General features: G+C 48.0%; 1 protein-coding gene across 3 annotated transcripts in view; it reads right to left on the bottom strand.

Moving 5' to 3' along the window:
- The window catches only part of CAMK1D (calcium/calmodulin dependent protein kinase ID), a 268,432-nt gene extending 261,642 nt beyond the window's left edge, over window positions 1-6,790 (bottom strand). Inside the window, exon 1 of one of the 3 annotated variants that reach the window (XM_060192177.1) lies at window positions 6,155-6,790. Coding sequence is in view for 2 of the 3 variants with exons in the window: in XM_060192176.1 (XP_060048159.1) it covers window positions 6,155-6,246 (92 nt within the window). In the remaining variant the exon portion in view is untranslated. The remainder of the gene's footprint in view (window positions 1-6,154) is intronic. The other 2 variants (XM_060192176.1, XM_007524625.3) reach the window with 2 other exon arrangements.
- Window positions 6,791-21,655: the final 14,865 nt, after the last annotated feature.

Here is a 21,655-nt window from a genome sequence, read left to right as displayed (position 1 = left end):
TGGAGCTGGCACAGTCTGTCAGTTTTATTTACATTCCACACCATCCAATAGGTTTTTTTATTCTTCTCACTTTCTGACTTACTTAATTAGCATACACAGCCAGTTCCCTCTGTTTTATTCCCAAGGGCCTGGACTTACCTTTTTTGATGGCAGAGTAGTATTCTACTGAGTATCTATCACACAGCTTCTCTATCCAGTTATCTGTCAAAGGGTACTGAGGTTGTTTTCATTGTTGTGCATGGGTAATGCTGTGTGAACAGATATTATTCCTTTTTCACTTTCCTTTTTTAACTGTATTTTATTTTAGTGACAGATGCAGAGGAAAAGATACAGAGAAAGAGAAAGAGGGGGCGGGAGGGAGACCAGAGCACTGCTCGGCTCTGGCTAATGGTGGTGCTGGGGATTGACCTTGGGACCTCAGAGCCTCAGGCATGAGACCTCTGCAGAACCACTGTGCTATCTCCCCAGGCCTACTTTTTACTTTTCTATCTCCCTTGCCAGGACATTAAGCTCTGGGGGGGTAGGCATTTTTGTCTGTTCACTGCCACAACCCCCACTTTCTATATGACAGAAATGTCTGAAAGGCTGGCTTGAGTTCATGCCCCTCTCCCCCCAAAAAAACAAACTGCGAAATGCAAACACCCTACAAGTTCCCCGACTGACACAAAGGGGCTGCCATCCCATCTTCCTATTGGTGACATCACCCTGATGCTTTCTTTCACAGACCCAAGCTTCTTGGGTCACCGTGGGATCAATTCAATTAACCCAGGAACCCAGATGGACAGACAGACAGACAAACTGCCTTAGGAGGACTTGCCTCCTTGCCTCCCCCTACATAGACATGTCCTGTCAAAAAGGACAAGCAAGTCTGCTTTCCAACCCAATTCTTAGACAAATCCATCCTATGCATCCTCCACAGGTGTCCTGATTAAGCCACATCAGAATAAGAAGCAAAGGATGGTTTCAGTGGAGATGGCAGACATGACTAGTTAGATGACGCCACCTAACTAAAGCAGGCTCTCAGATATTGAAAGCCAGGATTGCTGGGGCTGATGACCTTGAGTAGGGTTACAACTCCCATCTCAGGCTTGTTCACTTTGCTTCTAGCAGGAACACAATACATCTCTCCGGGGAGGGCAGATGATGGCCCACCCAGTTGAGTTCATGCACTACAATGCATAAGGACCAGAGTTCAAGTCCCCAGTCCCCATCTGCAGGGAGAAAGCTTCACAAATGTTGAGGCAGTGCTACAGATATCTCTCTTCTCTCTATCTCTATCTCCTTCTCCCCTCACAAGTTTTCTCTGTCCTGCCAAATAAAAGCGGCAAGGAGGAAAACGGCCACCAAGAGTGGTGGATTCATCATGCAGGCACTGAACTGCAATGATAATCCTGGTGACAGAAAAGAAAGAAAAAAAAAAGTCCCTCAGAACAGAAATAAGCCTCATAAGGAAAGTTCCTGAAGAACCATACCAAGTGCTTTCCTTGTCCAGGAAAAGAGAAATCTTCTTTATAAAGCATTTCATCTTCTCTGTACCCCTGTCCCCACCTCAGTGCTCCGGGTCAACTCTATCAGATATTTATAAGATGGACAGATAATGAAAGACATCACAGCACTGAGCTTCCTCTAGTGGGGCCCGGGGCTGAGTCTGGGTCATGTCAGTGACAAAGCAGGCACACCATCCAGATGAGCTATTTTTCAGCTCCCTCCCAATTCTTTTTTAATTGGGAAAGAAGGAGGAAGGGAGGGAGGGGGGAGAAAGAGAGAAAGGAGAGACATCAAAACACTACTCCACCACCCATGGAACTTCCTTTGGTGCTGGGGAATGAACTCAGGGCCTTGTGCATGAGTGATTCTGCTGAGCAGCCTTCTGGGCCCAATATTTCCTTTCTATACCCAGGAGAAATGGAGAGACAGAGAGGACAGAGGCAGAGAGACACCAAGGCACTACTCCACCATCCACTGAGCTCCTGGTGCTGACCATATGGTGCCAGGTCTCAAACCCAGGGCCTCACACATGGTGAGGCTTTACTATTCGAGCTATCTCCTGTCCTCCTGCCCGAAGATGAAGAACTTAGGATAAGGAGGGAGAAGGAATGTCGAAGTCAAGCTCCAGCCAAACACCCATTAGTGGCTGAGCAAAAGTTGAATCCCTACAGACAGCAATGACAGCAACATCCAGCATCCAGTGTATAAGGGAACCATCCCTGCCCTCACCCCTGTCTACAGGGGAAGCAGAGGTGCCTCCAGCTAACTGGGACCAAACTCACAATCTCTCCCTTGCTTCTTCACCATCCCCCATCCTAAGCTGACCCTCATTCACTCCTATATGGTCCTCACCCTCCAGACAGGCCCTCGGATCACAAGGACTAGACAGCTGGACCCTTTAGCTTGTGCTGTAAGTCTCCCTTTCTGCAAGGGAAGGGACTCAGCAAAGCACCATGTGTCAAGGGGGAGGGCTGGGGCTCAAACCTTGATCCTGGCACATCGTAATATGTACACTCAACCAGGTGCACCACCACTCAGCCCCTATTTTAAGATCTTAAAAGACCTAAGGGGCAAAGGAGATGACTTCACCAATCTCAACGGCTGAGTAGTAGTCCACTGTGTACATATAACACAGCTTGCTTAGCCATTTATGTTACTGGACACCTGGGTTGCTTCCAAGTTTGGGCCATTATAATCTGTGCTGCCATCAACACAGATGTTCACAGATCTCCTCAAAGCTTGATGGAACCATGTTAAGTAAGATAAGAGGAAACGGAAAAAGTTGAATACCTGATGATCTCACTCATAGGCAGAACTTAAGAAACAAGGACAGAAAGGAAAACCATGGGAGTCGGGTGGTAGCGCAGCAGGTTAAGCACACGTGGCGTGAAGCGCAAGGACCGGCGTAAGGATCCCAGTTCAAGCCCCTGGCTCCCCACCTGCAGGTGAGTCACAAGCAGTGAAGCAGATCTGCAGGTGTCTTTCTCCCCCCCCCCCCGTCTTCCCCTTCTCTCTCCATTTCTCTCTGTCTTATCTAACAACGATGACATCAACAACAGCAACAACTATAACAATAAAAAACAAGGGCAAAAAAAGGGAAAATAAATAAACATTAAAAAAAGAAAGGAAAAACACAAAGTAAAGATGAGTTCCGTTTGGTGTACTGCAGCAAAATAAAGGACTCGGGATGGGGAGATGCTTTGGGCTCCTGGTGTATGATGGTGTCAGAGGACCTACACTGGGGGCTGAGAGTGTTTTGCAGACACCTATCATGGGGAGATGAGAAATTGTACTCAAGTGTCAACAACTGTATTGTAAAACAGTAAACCCCCCAATAAAATGATCTATTGAAAACAAACTGCAAAAATAAAAATACACAAGTGGAATGAACAAAAAGAATGACCAAGTCCTCAGGTACCCTAACTATCCATCACCCTTCACAGATGGTGACGTTTCTGACCCCAACCTAAGTCTCACTGCCAGCAGGAGAAGAGCTGGGGCTCCACGTCCACTGACAAAAACCCAACTGAGTCCTCATTTAAGGTCACAGCATGCTGCCCCCCAGGGTGGGGGGTTAAACTGCCAATGTCTAGAAAATCCTGGGAGACTGGAAGGCGCTGGTCACCCCAAAGCTTCCCCACATGTGATATCTGGGGAACCAACTTTGCCCTCATTCTGTTTTCTTTGCATTAATATCCTGATTGTTTTATTTTATTTTACTTTACTATTGCCACCAGGATTATTGCTGGGAACCAGTGCTGGCACTATGGCTCCAACAATCCTGGCAGCTTTTTCTTTCTCTCTTTTATTGGATAGGACAGAGAATTGAGAGGAGAGGGAGAGGTAGAGCTGCTTCACCACCCATGAAGCTTCCCCCCTGCAGATGGAGAGCGGGGTCTCGAACCGGGATCTTTGCCGGGATCTTTGTGCGTAGTAATGTGTGCATTCAACCGGTTGTGCCAGCACCTAGCCCACCAACCCCAATTTGCTTTCCAAACAAGAAAGTTAAGCCAGATTATGCTTGAGCGCTTGTGTTACATAATCAGCAGGGAGGCTCAGTCCAGCATGCATACTCATGAGCTGTGCTGCCAGGTGGGAATTCCAGTTCCACCGCCTAGGAGCCAGCCCATTTGTGGGAGGCCCGCTCTCCAGCCTCACTTCCCACCTGCCCACCACAGACCCCACCATGGATGGTAAACAGCAACCTCACAGAGGCACATAGCTCCAAGCGCCAAGCAGTCAGCACACACAAGGCGCCGCAAATAATGCCTGGCACTTGGTGTTCAGCTAACAATGTCACCTGTGATTACTGTTATTACTGTGTCACTGGATGAAAACATTTTGATCATTTGATTGTTTGGGTCTCGATCTTCGGGAACCCCTGCCAACACCTCGGGACCTCGGTAGGAAGCTGTAGTTGGAGCAGTTCACAGTTCTTTCCACAGCAGAAGGCAGGGCTCAGATGCCCTCATGCAGACCCACACCTTGGTTCCCAAATGACATGGCCAGCCTCCAAGAAGCTGCTCCTGCAGGAGCTCTGCCCACCTCTCGAGCACCAATAGGCACATCCTCAGCCTTCCCAGAGACAGGAACCCCCAGAGGCCACCCCCAAATGGTGCCTGCTACAGTGGGAGCCACTTGGCAAAGACACAGATCACTGAGTCCACGCAGCACAGCCACTGCAGAGAGGCAGCTGCTGGCTTTCCCAGGAGCTGGGGGACACACAACAAGGAGCAGAGGGACCAGACAGAACGTTCAGGGAGGGGACATCCAGGAACGCATGATGGGGGTCTCTGCTGCCCCACCCCAGACTCCTGCAGCCACAGCAGCGGGCTTCTGGCTCCTCTGACAACTTGAGCAATCAGGCTCACAGCCCCAACCCTCCTCAGTAAGGCAGAGTGGTAATTCCCCAAAGTTAGGACCCCAAGGCACCCCTCCACCAGCCATGCCCAGAGGCAGCCCCAGACCCCTCTTGAAAAGGCCACAGTCCTTCCTTTCTGTTTCTGGTCTGACAACTGAAGGAGAGGAAAGTCTCTGCTCACAGATGCCCAGCACCAGGGGCCCTCTGGCCATCCACAGGCAGAGTGCTCCCCAGAATCTGAAGCATGGCTTCCCAACTTGGCTCCAAGAACTCACTGCAGGTTGGGGGGATTGGTGCTGGGAGAAAGAAAGGGACTGACCAGCTGTAGTGGACTCTGAGAGGAAGGCAGAAGATAAGCTGGATTTGGAGCTGTGATTCTGGGAAAGCAAAGCAACCACACACACACAAAAAAAAAACTAGCAAGGGGGTGGGGTGGAAAGCAGAGAGAGATTTATCCCAGGAAACACCTCCTCTCGCGCTTCCCAGCCTCATCAACACCTCCAGGAGCCCCTGCAGAAGGCTCGCTTCATGCGGCACATATGTGTGTGTGAATATATAGACCGACAGACGCAGGTCGGCGGCGAAGACTGATCACATGAGGGCAGAAAATAACTTGAACTTCAGACCCAGCCGGCAGCGCCTCACTCTCTTGCATTCTGCGCCTCCCCGCCTCTTCCGAGGCGCTCCAAAGCAAAACAAATACCACCCCAACTCCCAGGGACCGTCGTACCTGCCCTGCACTTGAGGGGGAGGCACCTGCGTTCTGGACACGCGGCCCCCTGCGGCGGCGGAGGGTTCCACGCAGCCCGGGGAGAAAAGGCGCCCGCCCCCTACCACGCAGCCTGCGCCCCTGGGCAGCTGGCCCCGCGTTCAGGTAGGGGTGCTCCCACGTGACCCCCCACGCTGCCTATTCCTCGCTTCCAGCAGCGCACAGCCACCCCCTGACCCGGCCGCACTGCACACTGACACACGCGGGGCGCGACCCCGGCGCGGGGGCGGGGGCCCTCATGACCGCACATCTCGTATGCCACTGCCCGCCCCGGGAGTAGGCGCCCCTCTAGCAATGGCCGGTGATCCCCCCCAGACTATCCCCTCGGGCACGCATGGGAGAGAAGTGGCTAGGGCGGGGATCAGATGAGTGGGCTGCCCACTGCGCCCCTGGGCAGCGCGGAAATCCGAGCCAGGCTCCCGGTGGGAGCTTGCGGGGCCCCTAAAGAACCGAGCCCCAGGCGGTGGGAGCGGGAAGGGCCAAGGATCGGCGGTCGCCTGCCACCACCCCCCGCCCAGTTCCCGTCGCCCACTTACGTTCCGAGGGTCTCCTTGAACTCGAAGATCTTTTTGATGTCCTCGGCTTGCTTCTTCCAGGAGGCGCTGCTCTCGCCGTTCTCCCGGGCCATGGCCGGCGCGGGCGCGGGCAGGGCGCACGGGGCGCGGGCAGAGCGCACGGGGCCGGGATGCTCGGCCGGGGGGAGCCGGGGACGCGGCGCCGCCGCTGCCGCAGCGCTTCCTCCTCTGCAGTTTCCTCTTTCACTCTCCCGTCCCCGCTCTAGGCTCGGCTCGGGCTCAGACTTCCTGCCGCCGTCGCTCGCAGGGCTCGCGGCCACCGGCTGCCAGCCGCACTTTCTGCTACTTTTCAGCCTCCCACCAGCTCCCGGCGCGCCAGCCCTCCCGCCTCCGCCCCCGCCTCCTCCGCCCGCGGGCTCCCCGCCCTCTGCGCCCCGGCGCCGCGCCGCCTCCCCCCGCCTTCGGGGATGTCCTGCGCCCCGCGAGCGCCGAGCCGGGGAGGGAACTCGCTGAGGCCGCCACGCGCGGGGTGGGGCGCGGGCATGTGCAGGGCGCGCAGGCGTGCCGGCGGGGACCCCCTTCCCTTGGGGGGGGTGCTTATTAATTCCGCCGAGAGAGCCCCGGGCGCCAGGGCTTTCCTCTGCTCGGCGAGAGGGGGAGCCTGTGCGCGGCGTGGGTGGGACCCGGCCGCCCGGATGCCGGTGCCGCGGGCGGGGATGTCCTCGCTGCGCCCGGCCTGAGGCCCTTGAGTCCCGCGAGGCGCGGACAGGGCGGGTTGGCCCGGGCCGGTTGCTATGGCGACAGGCTAGGGCCTGGCGGGGGGAAGGTGGGCGTAGATCTTGCCTAGAGGCTGCGGCTGCGACTGCGACCCCCGGTGGCGCTCCCCGAGCGGGGAGCCCCCACCCCCCAGCTCGGCGGCGGCGGCGGCGGCGGCGGCGGCGGCGGCGGCGGCGGCGGAGCAGATTCGCACTGCACCAAAATCGGCCTAGCGTCCGTGTCTGCCCGGGGTTGGGGGCCGCGGGGCCGGGGACGCGCAGCACGTGCGAGGCCTGACCCGGGTCCCCAAAGGAGCACAGCTCCCGGGGGGGCGCCTGTCAGCGGCCTGGGCGGGCCTGCATCGGCCTTCGCTTCTGCTGGACACGGGGCACCTCGGACTTTCTCCCTATCCACTCCACGCCCTGCAGTCTCGGCCTTGACCCACAGATTTGGAGGGGGTTGAATTCCTGTCCCTCCTCTGTGTACCCCCAGCTGGCTTGCTCTGGTCCCCTTCTGGGGGAGGGGTTCGCATACCTCCTGGAAACAGGAGCACCCTGGCTCCCCATCTATGTCAGGGAGCGCTCTGACGGCCTGTCCTGCTCCCATCTACCTGGCAGAAGGTGGCCCACCTGTGCGACTGGCTCCCAGCCAATGGCACTGCCTCTTAAGCAGAAAAAGTGCCATTGTCTGTGTTGCTGTCCTCACTGAGGGCCACTGGGCTAGCTGGGTAAACAAAACAGCCTCCAGACACCTGCCTAATTTCACAAGACTGCTCCAATTTTATTGTAAAAGGAGAGAAAGAAAGCAATATATACATGCTAATTCCTGCAAAGGTAACTCTCTCCAGCACCCTCTGCCTGGGTCTTACAAGCTATGTACAGGCCTGGACCCCAGGCATTCCCATCTCAGTCCTCCAAACTTCTAGCCTAATTTCAGAAAACAGGTTTAAGGCTCTCCAGGCTGAGAAGAAACATAGACTAAACCCACAAACCCAAATCCCAAGACACGTGGCTGAGAATCTCTCAGTGCTGGGGAAACCTCACCAATGTATGTGCAAAGCAAGCAGCACTCCCTGCGAGGAGAAATGTTTGAAGAACTGTGTTCTTCTTTATTTAGGTCACAGGTTAGGTGGCAGGAAGAGTGGATGCCAGGCATCCTGAGATCCCAGTCGCCACCCACCCAGTCCACTCTCACAAGCATCCTCTTACTGCAGAGGGTACTGGTAAGGATTGGAGAAGAGGTGCCCTGCTTCATGATGGTCACTTCATCCATCAACCAGGATGACCCAGGAGGACAAAGGACATGTGGACTGGCTGCATCCTCAGCACCACAGGAGCCATAACTTACAATGATTTGTGAATGGGTGTTGACTGGATAAGAAAACAAAATAGAATTACAATGGCTACTTGACATTTGTTGTGCTGAAGGAAATGCTCTAAGGAGTTTCTCTTTCTCTTCTGAATCACCCAAATGGTGTTCATTCCACATGATTTGGTTATCATCAACTAAGCTAGGGCCTGCAGAAATCACCCCAGCATTTAATGGGAAATTGAGAACACTGGGTCCGGTGGCCCAGATAAGGAGGTGGAAATGCCAAAGAGAAATTCAGTCTGGCTTTAGTGCCATAACCTCTCCCTTACAGGACACTGTGTCAAATAAAAGGCTTGATCCTAGGTATTGCCATAGAAAGTGAAATCCACCACCCCCTAAGAATGGAGAAGCCAGGGGCCAGGCAGTAGAGCAGTGGGTTAAGAACACATGGCACGAACCACAAGGATTGATGTAAGGATCCTGGTTCAAGCCCCAAGCTCCCCACCTGTGGGGGTGTCATTTCATGGGGGATGAAGCAGGTCTGCAGGTGTCTTATCTCTCCCCTTCTCTGTCTTCCTCTCCTCTATCAATTTTTCTCGATATCCAACAACAACAGCTATGGCAACAGTAACAATAACAACAACAGCAAGGGCAACAAAATGGGAAAAATGGCCTCCAGGAGCAGTGGATTCATGGTGCAGGCACCAAGCCCCATCAATAAGCCTGGAGAAAAAAAAAAGAAGAAGAAGAATGGTGAAGCCTTAGCTTGAAAAAGACCCAGTTCTACATGTTTAAGGGAGGTCCTCCTTTGAGTTGTTCCCCAGCAGCTAATCGTTTCTTCCAACCCATCATGGACTCAAAGAACAAGCTCTAAGATTATTATTATTTTTTTACTTATTGATTTGTGTGTTATGAGACCAGAACAGACTTCTGTCATATACAGTGTCAGGGATGGAACCCAGAGAAGCCCATGTGCTCTAATAAACCAGTCAGCTCCCTAGTCACCAGATCCTAAGTCTTCACATATTTTTTAAGTCTGAAGATTTTGAAGAACCCAAAGAAGAAGTACTTTTAATAACCCACCATGAACAAGTCACTAACATCATGCCCATAACTCTTACCCAGCCAGCCCTTCTGCCAGTAGACTTGTGTGAGCTGGGCTCAGACAGGCACGTGGCAGGACAGACATCAATCCTCACTAGAGCACGTGCATAGGTTACACTAGAAAAAAAAAAAAAAAAAAAACTCTAAATCACCTCTATCCAGCTTTTACCACCTAAAGTGAGTGATAAGTCAGGAAGGCAAGCTGGAGTGCTTGAAAGAGTTAGGAGTCCAAAAATTGGATCTCACAAAGGCTGTGAATAAGACCCTTCACCTCCCCAAGTCAGTGGAACATAGGCTACAGTCGGAGCGGGGATATCAACTAGATGACTCATACATGATGAAAAACTCATCTCATGAAATATCACTCCTCTTTGACAACTTAAGAACTCCTTGGGCAAAATCTGTATTCATCAACAGTGTTTCATGAAAGACCTTATGTTAACACACCGTAGGTGGAACACTTACTTAAATCTCAACAAGATAGATTGCAGGGGGAAGAGGGAAAAAGCAGGGAGGCCCTTATAAAAATTCAGTCTCTCCATCAGGTAGATTGTCTGACAACACTTTGATGTTAAATGATTCTACTCACAAAGGCTACAAAAGCTTTGGCCTCTTAAATTGCATACTAGGTCCTTAGGAGTAGTTCAAAGAGAATCTCTAGAACATATTTCCTATGTGCAGGTGATTGCCATGAGCGGGTGACAATAGCACAATAATAATACTTAGGAATATCATAGCTAATGAGGAATCCCACAGACCCACAGCACTGCAAAAGCATCCTGCTGGGAGCCTGCAGAGAGAAGAGGAACTCTCCAGTATAGTTTCAGATCCTGACTTGAAGAGTTAGTGATTGAAAGAACTGGATCTGAACCTAGGCATGCAGGATCCCAGGGAAAGTACACTCCCGAAGATAAGCCTCTGCCAAATAGCTACTCAAGGAAAGACATCTAGTTCAAAAGATGAAAAGTCAAGATGGAACCAACACAGAACTCCTACAATTAAAGAAGGGGGGAGGGGAAAAGGAAGAAAGAAAAAGAAAAGAGTAATAAGGGGAAGGAAAAGGAGAAGAAAGAGAAGAAGGGAGAAGAAATGATAATAATGATTCAACACAAGAAAAAAACAATGTGCAATGACCAAGGTTCAAGACCCCAGTCTCCATTTTTGGGGGGGATCCTTTCTTTAAAATATGGCTTTATTTTATTTATTTATTGGATAGAGACATCCAGAAATTGAGAGGGAAGGGGGTGATAGAAGAGAGAGACAGAGAGACACCTGCAACACTGCTTCACCACTCAGAAAGCTTTTCCCCTGCAGGGGCTCAAACCTGGGTCCTTGCACACTGTAACATGTGCACTAAACCAGGTGTGCCACCAGCCAGTCCGCATTAATTTTTTTTTTCTTTAACCAGAGCACTGCACAGTTCTGGTTTATGGTAGTACTGGGAATTGAACCTGGAATCTCAGAGCCTCAGGCGTAAGAGTCTGTTTATGGGGGTTTGCTTCACAGGCGATGAAACAGGTCTGCAGGTGTCTTTCTCTCCCTCTGTCTTCCCCTCCTCTCGATTTCTCTCTGTCTTAGCCAACAATGACGACATCAACAACAACTACAACAACAATAAAATAACAAGGGCAACAAAAGGGAAAATAAATAATAAAAAAGGGAGTCTGTTTGCATAACAGACTATTATGCTATTGCCTCCACCCTCAGGTGGGGGGGAATCTTCATTAGCAGTAGATCTATGCTGCAGGTATATCTCTGTCTATCTCTTCTTCCCCTCTCCATCTTTCTGTCTTAGCAAAAAAATAAATATGTTTTTAAAAAGTAATTATATAGAATAGATAAAATCTGGGGACCCAACAGCACACCTCACCATTCATAAGGACATAAACGCTGGCACCACATGGGCACACTATGCCCAGTATCAAGGGATGACTTAATGAATAGTGAAGCAATGCTGTGGGTCTCTCCTCTCTGTCTCTTTCTTTCTTTTAATGCATTCCTTAATTCGTTCATTTATTTATGAAAGACAGATACAAAAAAGAAAGCTATAGAGGGAAAGACTAGAACTCTAGCTTATGGTGGTGTGAGGGACTGAACCTGGGACCTCACAGCCTCATGCATGAAAGCCTCTTTGTCTCTTTCTGAGACTGATGACGGAATGTAACTTCCACCTGCAACAGTGGATCATGCAGATGTGAGGCCCAGCAGGATTAAGAAAAAAATAGATAAAATGTGTGTTCAAACATGTCATAATTTTCCAGAAAGTTGTATAAAATAAGAACTTGAAGGAGCCGTATTTACTCGGGAAAGATAGGACAAGACCACAGAAAACATAAAAACAGAGACTTGGAGGAGCATAAAGATCTCGGTTCAAGCCCCTGGCTCCCCACCTGCAGGGGAGTCGCTTCACAGGCAGTGAAGCAGGTCTGTAGGTGTCTACCTTTCTCTCCCCTTCTCTGTCTTCCCCTCCTCTCTCCATTTCTCTCTGTCCTAACAACAATGACATCAATAACAAGAAAGGTTTACTAAATAAAATAATTATTAAAAATATTTTTAAAAATTAGAATAGTTTAGTAACACACCCAGGTCACACAGCACAAATGAATAAAGCTTAAAGAGTCTATCTCCAGATTCCAGCCTTTTTTTTTTCTTTTTCTTCCATTCTTTTTCTTTTTTTTTTCCATAGAAGCAGAGAGAGAGAGAGAGAGAGAGAGAGAGAGAGAGAGAGAAAGAAGCCCCAGTACCAAAGCTTTCTTCAATGTAATGGGGGCTGGTCTTGAACCTGGGTCATGCACATGGTAAAACAACACACTATCCAAGTGAGCTATTTCACCAGCCCTCTGGAATTCAGCTTTTTTTACTATTATACTAATATCCTCTGTCAAAGTGGTATTTGAGCCCAAGCATAACATTACAAAACATAAAAATTACAGTTTTAATGAAAAAGAGGTGGGTGTATAGTTGTTTAAAACCAAATAGAAGACTGAAATGACTATTTAATCTATTTTTTGTTTTATATATATATATATATATTAATTTTTTATTTAAAATTTATCCCTTTTTGTTGCCCTTGTTGTTTTATTGTTGTAGTTATTGTTGTTGTTGATGTCGTTGTTGCTGGATAGGACAGAGAGAAATGGAGAGAGGAAGGGAAGACAGAGAGGGGGAGAGAAAAATAGACACCTGCAGACCTTCTTCACTGCCTGTGAAGCGACTCCCCTGCAGGTGGGGAGCCGGGGGCTCGAACCGGGATCCTTACACTGGTCCTTGCACTTTGCGCTTGTTTTGTTTTTTTAACTTTTTTTAGCTTTGTTGTTTCAGACCTCAAATGCTTCAAACAAGGACACTACCCTCTTGGTACTTTACCTTCTGGAATGACCTACATCTTCACCTTGCTACCTGAAGGCTGAAGCAGGTAGGGACATTCTGACACTTGCTGTAAGTTCTTTCTCTTGCAGTTGATATTGGAATGCAATTGTCAGTTCACATTAGACTTGTGAGTCTATTCTTAACTCCAGGAAGTGCATATGGAAGTATGCACAGATACAGTTATAAATTGAAGAACACTCAGTAGATATGCTATCTCTTGAAGACCAGGCCTAAAAATTAATAAAATAAATAAAAGATCCTGAAATAGAATTATATCCATTCATATTTAAATTTAATAGTCTATTTTAAAATGCTGGAGGAGGTCCATTTGACACAGAAATGCATTAACCAAATAGAAGGCACTGTGTCAATAAGCCATTTGCTATAAGCAGAGCCAAGCCTAATAGCAAATAGTGGCCTCCAAAAATTACCCACAAGGATTGGCTTTCTCCTAAACATGTTTATAAAAATACTTCCTGGGAAGCAGGAGATGGCTCACCAGGTGGAATGCCTACTTTGCCATGCCTCAGGACCCAGGTTCAAGTCTCAAATTCCCACATGAGAGTACCTACAGGGAGTAAACTTCATGGGTGGTGGAGCAGTGCTGTGGTGTCTCTCAACTCTCCCCCATCTAAAAGAGGGGCCTAGTGGTGGCTCACTCAGAGAAGCACATACATTACTAAGGGTAAGAATTTAGTTTCGGGAGTCAGGTGGTAGTGCAGCGGGTTAAGCGCATGTGGCGCAAAGTGATAATGGACCGGCATAAGGATCCCTGTTAAAGCCCCCGGCTCCCCACCTGCAGGGGAATAGTTTCACAGGCAGTGAAGCAGGTCTGCAGGTGTCTATCTTTCTCTCCCCCTGTCTTCCCCTCCTCTCTCCATTTCTCTCTGTTCTATCCAACAACGACAACATCAATAACAACTACAACAATAAAACCACAAGGGCAACAAAAGGGAATAAAAAAATAAATATTAAAAAAAGAACTTAGTTTCAAGTCCCTGTTCTCACCTGCATCTTTGTCACTTTTATCAATCAATATAAATAAAATAGGAGAAGTAAGAAAGTATGGCTTCTGGGAATAACAGATTTCACAGGTACAGTGAGTGAGCCAAGATAGTGGGCCCTAGGACCAGGCAGTGGTCTAACTCAGTAGAGCACACTTTGCCATGCAGAAAGATCTAAGTCCCTGTCTGCAGGGCTCAAACCCTGGGCCACCAGATGGGAGCTTGAACTGGTTCTAGAAAGACCTGTAAGAGTCTGCCAGAGAAAGAAGGGTGCAGAATTCCAGGAAAAGTATGTCCATCAGATAGACTAAGTTTGGTGGCCACCTCTGACCTTAGTGACTTAGAATAACAGAACTTTTATTTCTCACACCCGTGTGTGTGTGTGTGTGTGTGTGTATGTGTGCATGTCACATGCTCACATGCACATGTGTGTGTGCTAGGGAGATAGGCCAGGAGGAACCTGCTAGGAAAGAAGCTGCCATCTTGAACTTGATTATTGCAGAGAGAATGGTGAGTTGCTCTTTCCCAGAAGTGGCACATCTCACTTCCACTCACAAGTTATTGGCCAGAACTAAGGACAGCCACAGGGGGCCAGGAGGTGGCCAGAAGAGGGAGAGCCAGAACACCTAGCAAAAAGCACTGAAGATCACACCAGGCTGAAGGAAACAGAGGGGCGTTTGTGAAAGGCCTTACAGATCCTTCCTATGGACCCTACATCATTACTTTATTTACTGTCTTATTTAGTTTGCAAATTCTGCCCCCAGGTATAGTCATTTGGTGTGATACAGCAGCATTTCAGTCATGGAGCTGTCAGCCACCCCAAAGTAGATGGTCTTGGGGTGGGTTCTCTGACCTTCTTTGAGTGTGGGTTGAACCAAAACACAGGTCAGCTCTGAAGAAATTCAGAGCAGTAGCTTCAGAGAATATTGCACCATTGCTTCCTCCATTTCTACTTTGGAGGCAGTACTCATTTCTAGAAGTTAAGGAATCTGGAAGTCAGGGTAAACCCTAAGGATATGCCCCCCACAGACTGATTCACCAGGCTTCCTAAGTACAGTTAGTTGACCGGGGGGGGGGGGGGGGCATCTTTGCAGGTGTCAGTCTCCACATACCCAGGACAAGCTCCCAGAATCCTAACTGTGGTCTGGCAGAGCTGGGACCCTGGAATCGTGTTATTGGTGAGATGGGAACACTGAGCAAAAGTGATTTTGCAAATAGCTTGATGCAGGAAACCCATCATTAAGATTGCCCCTTGGTCTGATGAGAGCTATTTGCTAGTTCAGGCTTTTGCCTTGGGGCTACAGAGAAAAATGACATAGTAGGTACAAGACTGTTTTTTTTTAAGATGCATTTATTTATTTGAGAAAGAAATTGAAATGGAAGGGGGAGATAGTGAGAGAGAAGGAGAGACAACTGCAGCACTGCTTCACCACCTGTAAAACATTCCCTGTGCAGGTGGGAATGAGGGGCTTGAACCCAGGTCCCTGAGCACTGTTGACATATGCTGTACCAGGTTTGCCACTGCCTGGCCCCAAGATTGGTTTAAAAAAAAAAAAAAAACACCTTGGGAGAAAGACACCTAGCTCAGCTTCATCTTGTAGCACTAAATACAAAAACACTCACCTGAGCAAGGTGTGCAGAATCAAAGAGACTAGATCTTACCTGGTGCCTAACATGCCAATTTCCAGTATTTTCCAGTCCTTTGTCCATTGAAGAGAGCAAACAGATGTAATAACTGAATTCTTTTGACTTCTTGGTAGCAAAGCATTAGACAAACATAAGGAATTAATAGCAGTTATCTTTTTCTTTTTTCCCTCCATAACTGCCACATCTGGCTCTTTGTGTTTCTTTTTTCTTTTGGCCTGAATTATAAAATGAATGGTTCAAAAAGGAACGAGTATCCTACCATAAAAAAATACACCCACCCACCAAACTCCCACTGGGATGCTGCATTTTCTATAAGATGTAAATCATCCTGGAATGTCACAAGAGTCTCATTTCCAGCAGGCAATCTCTTGCTAGAGGAAATCGACCCATTCACAGGTCCTGCCAACACAGTCTTCTCTCAGAGGGTCTTGGCACCAAGGGCATTAACTCTTCAAAACTAAATTTTTTTTAAAAATCTATAAAGGGAATTTTTTTTCTTGTCTCTAGGGTTTTCTCTGGGGCTTGGTGTCAGCACTGCAAATTCACTGATCCTGATGGCCTTTTTGTTTGTTTTATTGGATAGGACAGAGAGAAATTGAGAGGGGAGGGAAAGGTAGACAGAAAGGGAGGGAGGGAGACACCTGCAGATCTGCTTCACTACTTGTAAAGTGACCCCCCTGCAGGTGGGGAGCCAGGAGCTCAAACCAGGATCCTTGCGCCAGTCCTTGCACTTTGTACTATGTGTGCTTAACCCTGTACACCATAGCCTGACCCCCTAAAGGGAATTGTTTAGCAGGGGTTTCATTTGTTTTGATGAGCTGGGGAATGAATACTGGGTATAATATATGAGTGCCACCACCAATGACTAGCCTCCCCAGGCCAAATTTTTCATTCTTTATTTCAAAGAGCAAGTGGGAGAGACACACACACACAGAGAAAAGACACATCACAGCACCAGTCCACCACCCATGAGGTGCTGAGGGACTTGAACTTAGGTACGTGTAAGGTACGTGTTCTATGCAGTGAATTGTCTCCTGGCCACAGCAATTTTTATATTTAAACCACAAAGCTTTAAGTGGAGATAGATGTCTGTATACAAATAAATGGCTGATAACTTTTAAAAAATATTTTATTTATTAGAATAGAGACAGAGATAAATTTAAGGGGGAAGATAGACACCTGCAGCCCTGCCTCACCACTTATGAAGCTTCCCCCCTGTAGGTGGGGACCAGGGGCTTGAACCTGGGTCCTTGTGCACTGTAATGTGAGCACTCCTGTGTGTGTCACCACCTGGCCCCAATAACTTTTTAACTTGGGTGGTGGGAGGGCTGGCCTGGTTAAGCACATATATTATTATATCAGCAAGGACCCAAGTTTAAGCCCCAGCTCCCCCACCTGCAGAGAGGAAGCTTACAAAGTGGTGAAACAGATTTGCCGGTGTCTATCTCTCTCCCTCTTTTTCTCCCCTCCCCTCCCCTCTCAACTTATTTCTGTCCTATCAAGTATAGTAGAAAGGAAAAGAAAAAAGAAAAATGGATTTGAAATGCCAGTATCAAGCCCCAACAATAACACTGGTGGTAATAAAATAAATAAATAAAATAAACAGGGAGGGGCAGGAGCTGAGAAGGCAGCAAGCATCATGGTCAAGCAAAACGACTTTCAAGATGCAGCTATCAAGAACAATGAACCCACCTTCTCTGACCCATCTTGGACAGAGCTAGAAGGAATTATGTTAAGTGAGCTAAGTCAGAAAGATAAAGATGAGTATGGGATGATCCCACTCATCAACAGAAGTTCAGGAAGAAGATCTGAAAGGGAAACTAAAAGCAGGACCTGACCAAATTGTAAGTAGGGCACCAAAGTAAAAACCCTGTGGTGAGGGGTAGACATGCAGCTTCCTGGGCCAGTGGGGGGTGGGAGTGGGTGGGAGGGATGGGTCACAGTCTTTTGGTGGTGGGAATGGTGTTTATGTACACTCCTAGCAAAATGTAGACATATAAATCACTAGTTAATTAATATGAGAGGGGGAAAATCAATTGTATGTCTCAAAGTTTTTCAAAACACAAACTGAATCTTTTTAATATATAGGCTGTGTATTTGATATGTGGACTCTCTCAAAAGCCTAGACCAAGTAGATCAGAAGCATCCAATAGCACAGCTATATACAAGATACTGGGTACTGTACAGCAAACCATAACAAAAGGACTTTCCAAAGTTAACCCAATTACCAAATAATATGATGATAACATTAACTATCAATTGTCTTTTTGAACCCTAAGACAGCAGGAACCTCACATCTCCACTATAGAGCCCCTACTTCCCCCAGTCCTGGAACCCTTGGATAGGGCCCACTTTCCCGTATACCTCTCCCAATCCATATCAAATAATATTGCATCCGCCGATCACAACCTAACCAACGCAACGATTGCCACCTCAACATGCTTCACTTCAGACTGTGTCCAGAGACTTCACGTGTGGAATGACAACCCTTCAGCTTCATTACTCAGGTGAGACCTTTCCTTTCTTAGTATACTCTAATTTCATCTCAGGTGGTTCACTTTCTAGCAAAGTCCCAAAACCTAGATATATACCAGTTTCTGTGAGAGAGAGCATATGTTCACACGTATCCATAAACAACTGCAAAATATATACCTGAAAGCAGAAGTACACTAGAGTTTGCAGTGAGTACCCCCCTAACACTTCCTCTCCACTATTCCAAGCTTTGGGTCCATGATTGCTCAACAATTTGTTTGGCTTCGTATGTTAACTCTCTTTTCAGTCACCAGGTTCCAGATGCCATCAGGATGCTGGCCAGGCTTCCCTGGATTGAAGACCCACCAATGTGTCCTGGAGCTCAGCTTCCCCAGAGACACACCCTACTAGGGAAAGAGAGAGGCAGACTGGGAGTATGGACCGACCAGTCAACGCCCATGTTCAGCGGGGAGGCAATTACAGAAGCCAGACCTTCTACCTTCTGCAACCCACAATGACCCTGGGCCCATGCTCCCAGAGGGATAGAGAATGGGAAAGCTATCAGGGGAGGGGGTGGGTTATGGAGATTGGGTGGTGGGAATTGTGTGGAGTTGTACCCCTCCTACCCTATGGTTTTGTTAATTAATCCTTTCTTAAAAAAAAAAAAAAAAGACTTTCAAGAGGCTTTAAGGTCCCAGGTACAATCCTCAATACCACCAGAAGCTGAACAGTGTTCTAGTCTGTCAGTCTGTCTGTCTTTCTCTCTCTCTTTCTCTCTCTCTCTCTGTGTGTGTTTGTGTGTGTGTATGTATTTCTCTCTCATTAAAATGAGTAACTAAAAAATATTTTTAAATGAGGGCAAGGGCTCTTCTCCTTGGAGATGGCAAAGGAGCAGCACATGGTCCACTGTGCTTCTTCTCTTTCTCTATGTGTTCCCTCATCTCAGTGAGAAGATAAGGGAAATTCCCACTCACAAGTCACTAGGCAGAATGGTGGTTTAGAGATTCTCCCCCTTCCAGATCCCACTGCCTCTGTTTCCAGGACCCATAGACTGAGGTGTCCCTGGAAGCAGCACTCCAGATGGTTATAAAACAGAGTGTGGGACTGTTGGGTGTTGACAAAATGCAGGCTTTCCACCTGATGTTTTGTAGTGGCCTTAAACAGACATACTTTGGCCCAGGAGGTGGCACCATGACTAGAGCCCTGAACTATCAAGCATGGAGTCCTGAGTTTGATCCCCACTGCAGCATGTGCCATAGTGATGCTCTGGTTCATTCTCATTCTCTCTCTCATATATATATATATATATTAAACTGGCATGTTTAGGAGAGATGTTTCAACCACCAGCCTCAGCACATCTTTCTTCCAATTAAATTGACAGGAGCTCGGAGGAGGGAGGTGGGAGGAATTCTGGCAGAAGTTCCTGTAACCCCTCCCTCCTCCCTTCTTCTCCCCTCCCTTCCCTCCTTTTCCTCCTCCCCCCTCCCCCCAGACTTCCAGATCTTCCTTCCAAGTTACCAAAACAGCTTCCCACCCAGCCAACCAGCAGCAGGAGTAGGTTTATTTTTACCCCTAGCTTTATCATCCATCATTACTGGAAAACTCAGAGACAGGTTTTGGCTGGGCGTCTGGTGTGGTAGTCCCTGGCCCTCTGCCTGCCACATTTGTCAGATTTGGAGCAGCTTTTTGGTCTCCCTGCCAAATGTTTGTGTTCAAAACAAGAGGCTGGGTACCCCACCCAGGCACCTAAGGGAATCCTGGAATGACATCATGATGCAGCCCTGTGATGTCATAGCTTCTCTCATCAAAATGAGCCAGAGGTCCTTGGATGACATGGTAGATTTACCCTATAGGGTGAGTGTCTCTCCTGCAGGTGTCAATAGATCATAGACCTGAACAACACAGCTTCCCTTTAGGGAAGGGCCCTCTCTGGATCCAGGTACTTTTCAGTCCTTTGATGTTTTTGTTGCCAGGGTTATCACTATGGCTCCATGCCTGCATGATTCCACTGATGCCAGCAGACTCCTTTTATTTTTATTTTTATTTTAATATGGAAAACAAGAGACACAGAGGGAGGAGAGAAACCACAGCATCATTTCAACCCTTGTGAAATTTTCTTCTTGTTGGAGCTCCCACATGAAGGTAGGAAGGTTGAATGAGGTCCTTTTGTATGGTAAAGTGTGCACTCCAGCAAGTGACCCATATCCTAACTCCCTCAAGATTTTTTTTTTTTTTTTAATGAGAGAAAGAGGCAGGCCAGTATGCTGCTCAACTCAGGCATAAGTTGGTGTCAGGCATTAAACTTGGGATCTCTGGGCTCACAGGCATGAGTCCTGTGTGGTACCTCTGAGGCATCTCCATAGCCCATATTTCATTTATTGGGGGGAGCTTTGCCTTGGTCTGCAACATAGACATGAAATTACCTACTGATACAACACCTATGGCACCTGAACCCCTGCTCTGCAGATGTTTGTGACTCCATCACCTTCTTCATTGCATTCAAAGTTTCCATCTTAGCTCTTGGCTCTGCTGTTTCTGAAGGTAGGTAGAGGTCTCCTACCTCCTGTCTTCCTTTCCTAGCTGGCAGTCTCAGAGATTCCCCAGAAACCAGAAAAGCTAACATATCACTCACCATGCCAAACAGAACCCTCTGCCTTCTTACCTCCTTACCTTCTTACCATGTTTAAATTCATTTCCTCCTCTTCCCAGCTGATTTTTCTATGAGAAAGAGACAGAGAGAGAGAATGAGACTAGAGCACTACTCTGCTATTCATAACATTACAATTTTCTTCTGCCTTTCCTGTCATCCAATACCGGGGATCAAACCCAGGGTCTCTCACATGCCAGGCAAGTGCTCACCACCAAGTCACCTCCCACCTCCCCAAAGCCCCTCTAGCTGACTTGTCCTCCTTTTTCTCCTCCTCTCGACTCCAATAGCCACCTGTTTCTGGATGGATTCTTTTTATTATTAATAATGATTAACAAGACTGTAGGATAAGAGGAGTACAATTCCTACCACCAGAGTTCTGTATCCCATAACCTCCATTGGAATCTTTCCTGTTCTTTATCCCTCTGGAAGTATGGGCCCAGGATCATTATGGGGTGCAGAAGGTAGAAGGTCTGGCTTCTGTAATTGCTTCTCTGATGGGCATGGGTGTTGGTAGGTTGATCCATACTCCCAGCCTGTTTCTATCTTTCCCTAGTGGGGCAGAGGTCTGGAAAGGTGGAGTTCCAAGGTACACTGATGAGGTCATCTGCCTAGTGAAGTCAGATTGGCATCCTGCTAGCATCTGCAACTTGGTGGCTGAAAAAGAATTAAGATATAAAGCAGAAAAAATTGTTTAATAATCAGGAATCTAATGGTAAGACTATAGGAGATAAAGATTTGGGGTCTCCATTTTGGAAAAGGCTAGTAGTTCTATTTTAGGTATATTCCAAGGGGCCCATAGCTTTACTAATTTTTGCCTGAGCCTGACAGCAAACATATAGGTGGGCTAAAGGGAGATGGTGTCAGAGTTGGAAACAGGACTAGAAAGCTGGGTCAGGTCAGAGAATAACTCCCAAATGTGAGAAAAGAATATATAAATATTGTTAACTGTAAACACCATCAATTTGATCTGGGGCCCACATTCATCACAGGAACCTGTGTAACCTCTGCATCCCTATAGTTCTGAGCTCGCATTCTGTGGTCATAGCTAGGAACATTCTAGACTGTACTCTTTGCAGGACCTGTCTTTCTCAAGTGGCAGATTATGTTGATACTGGATGGCTTTTGACAGATGAGGGAACTAGCACCTGCCCCAGGTCACAGTCCACTCCGAGGAGAGGGTTGCCTGCAGCTCTGCTCTGCTGACAGCAG

This window comes from Erinaceus europaeus, chromosome 6, assembly GCF_950295315.1.
Source record: "Erinaceus europaeus chromosome 6, mEriEur2.1, whole genome shotgun sequence".
NCBI classification, from domain to species: Eukaryota; Metazoa; Chordata; class Mammalia; order Eulipotyphla; family Erinaceidae; genus Erinaceus; species Erinaceus europaeus.
This window is presented reverse-complemented; position numbering and strand designations above follow the sequence as displayed.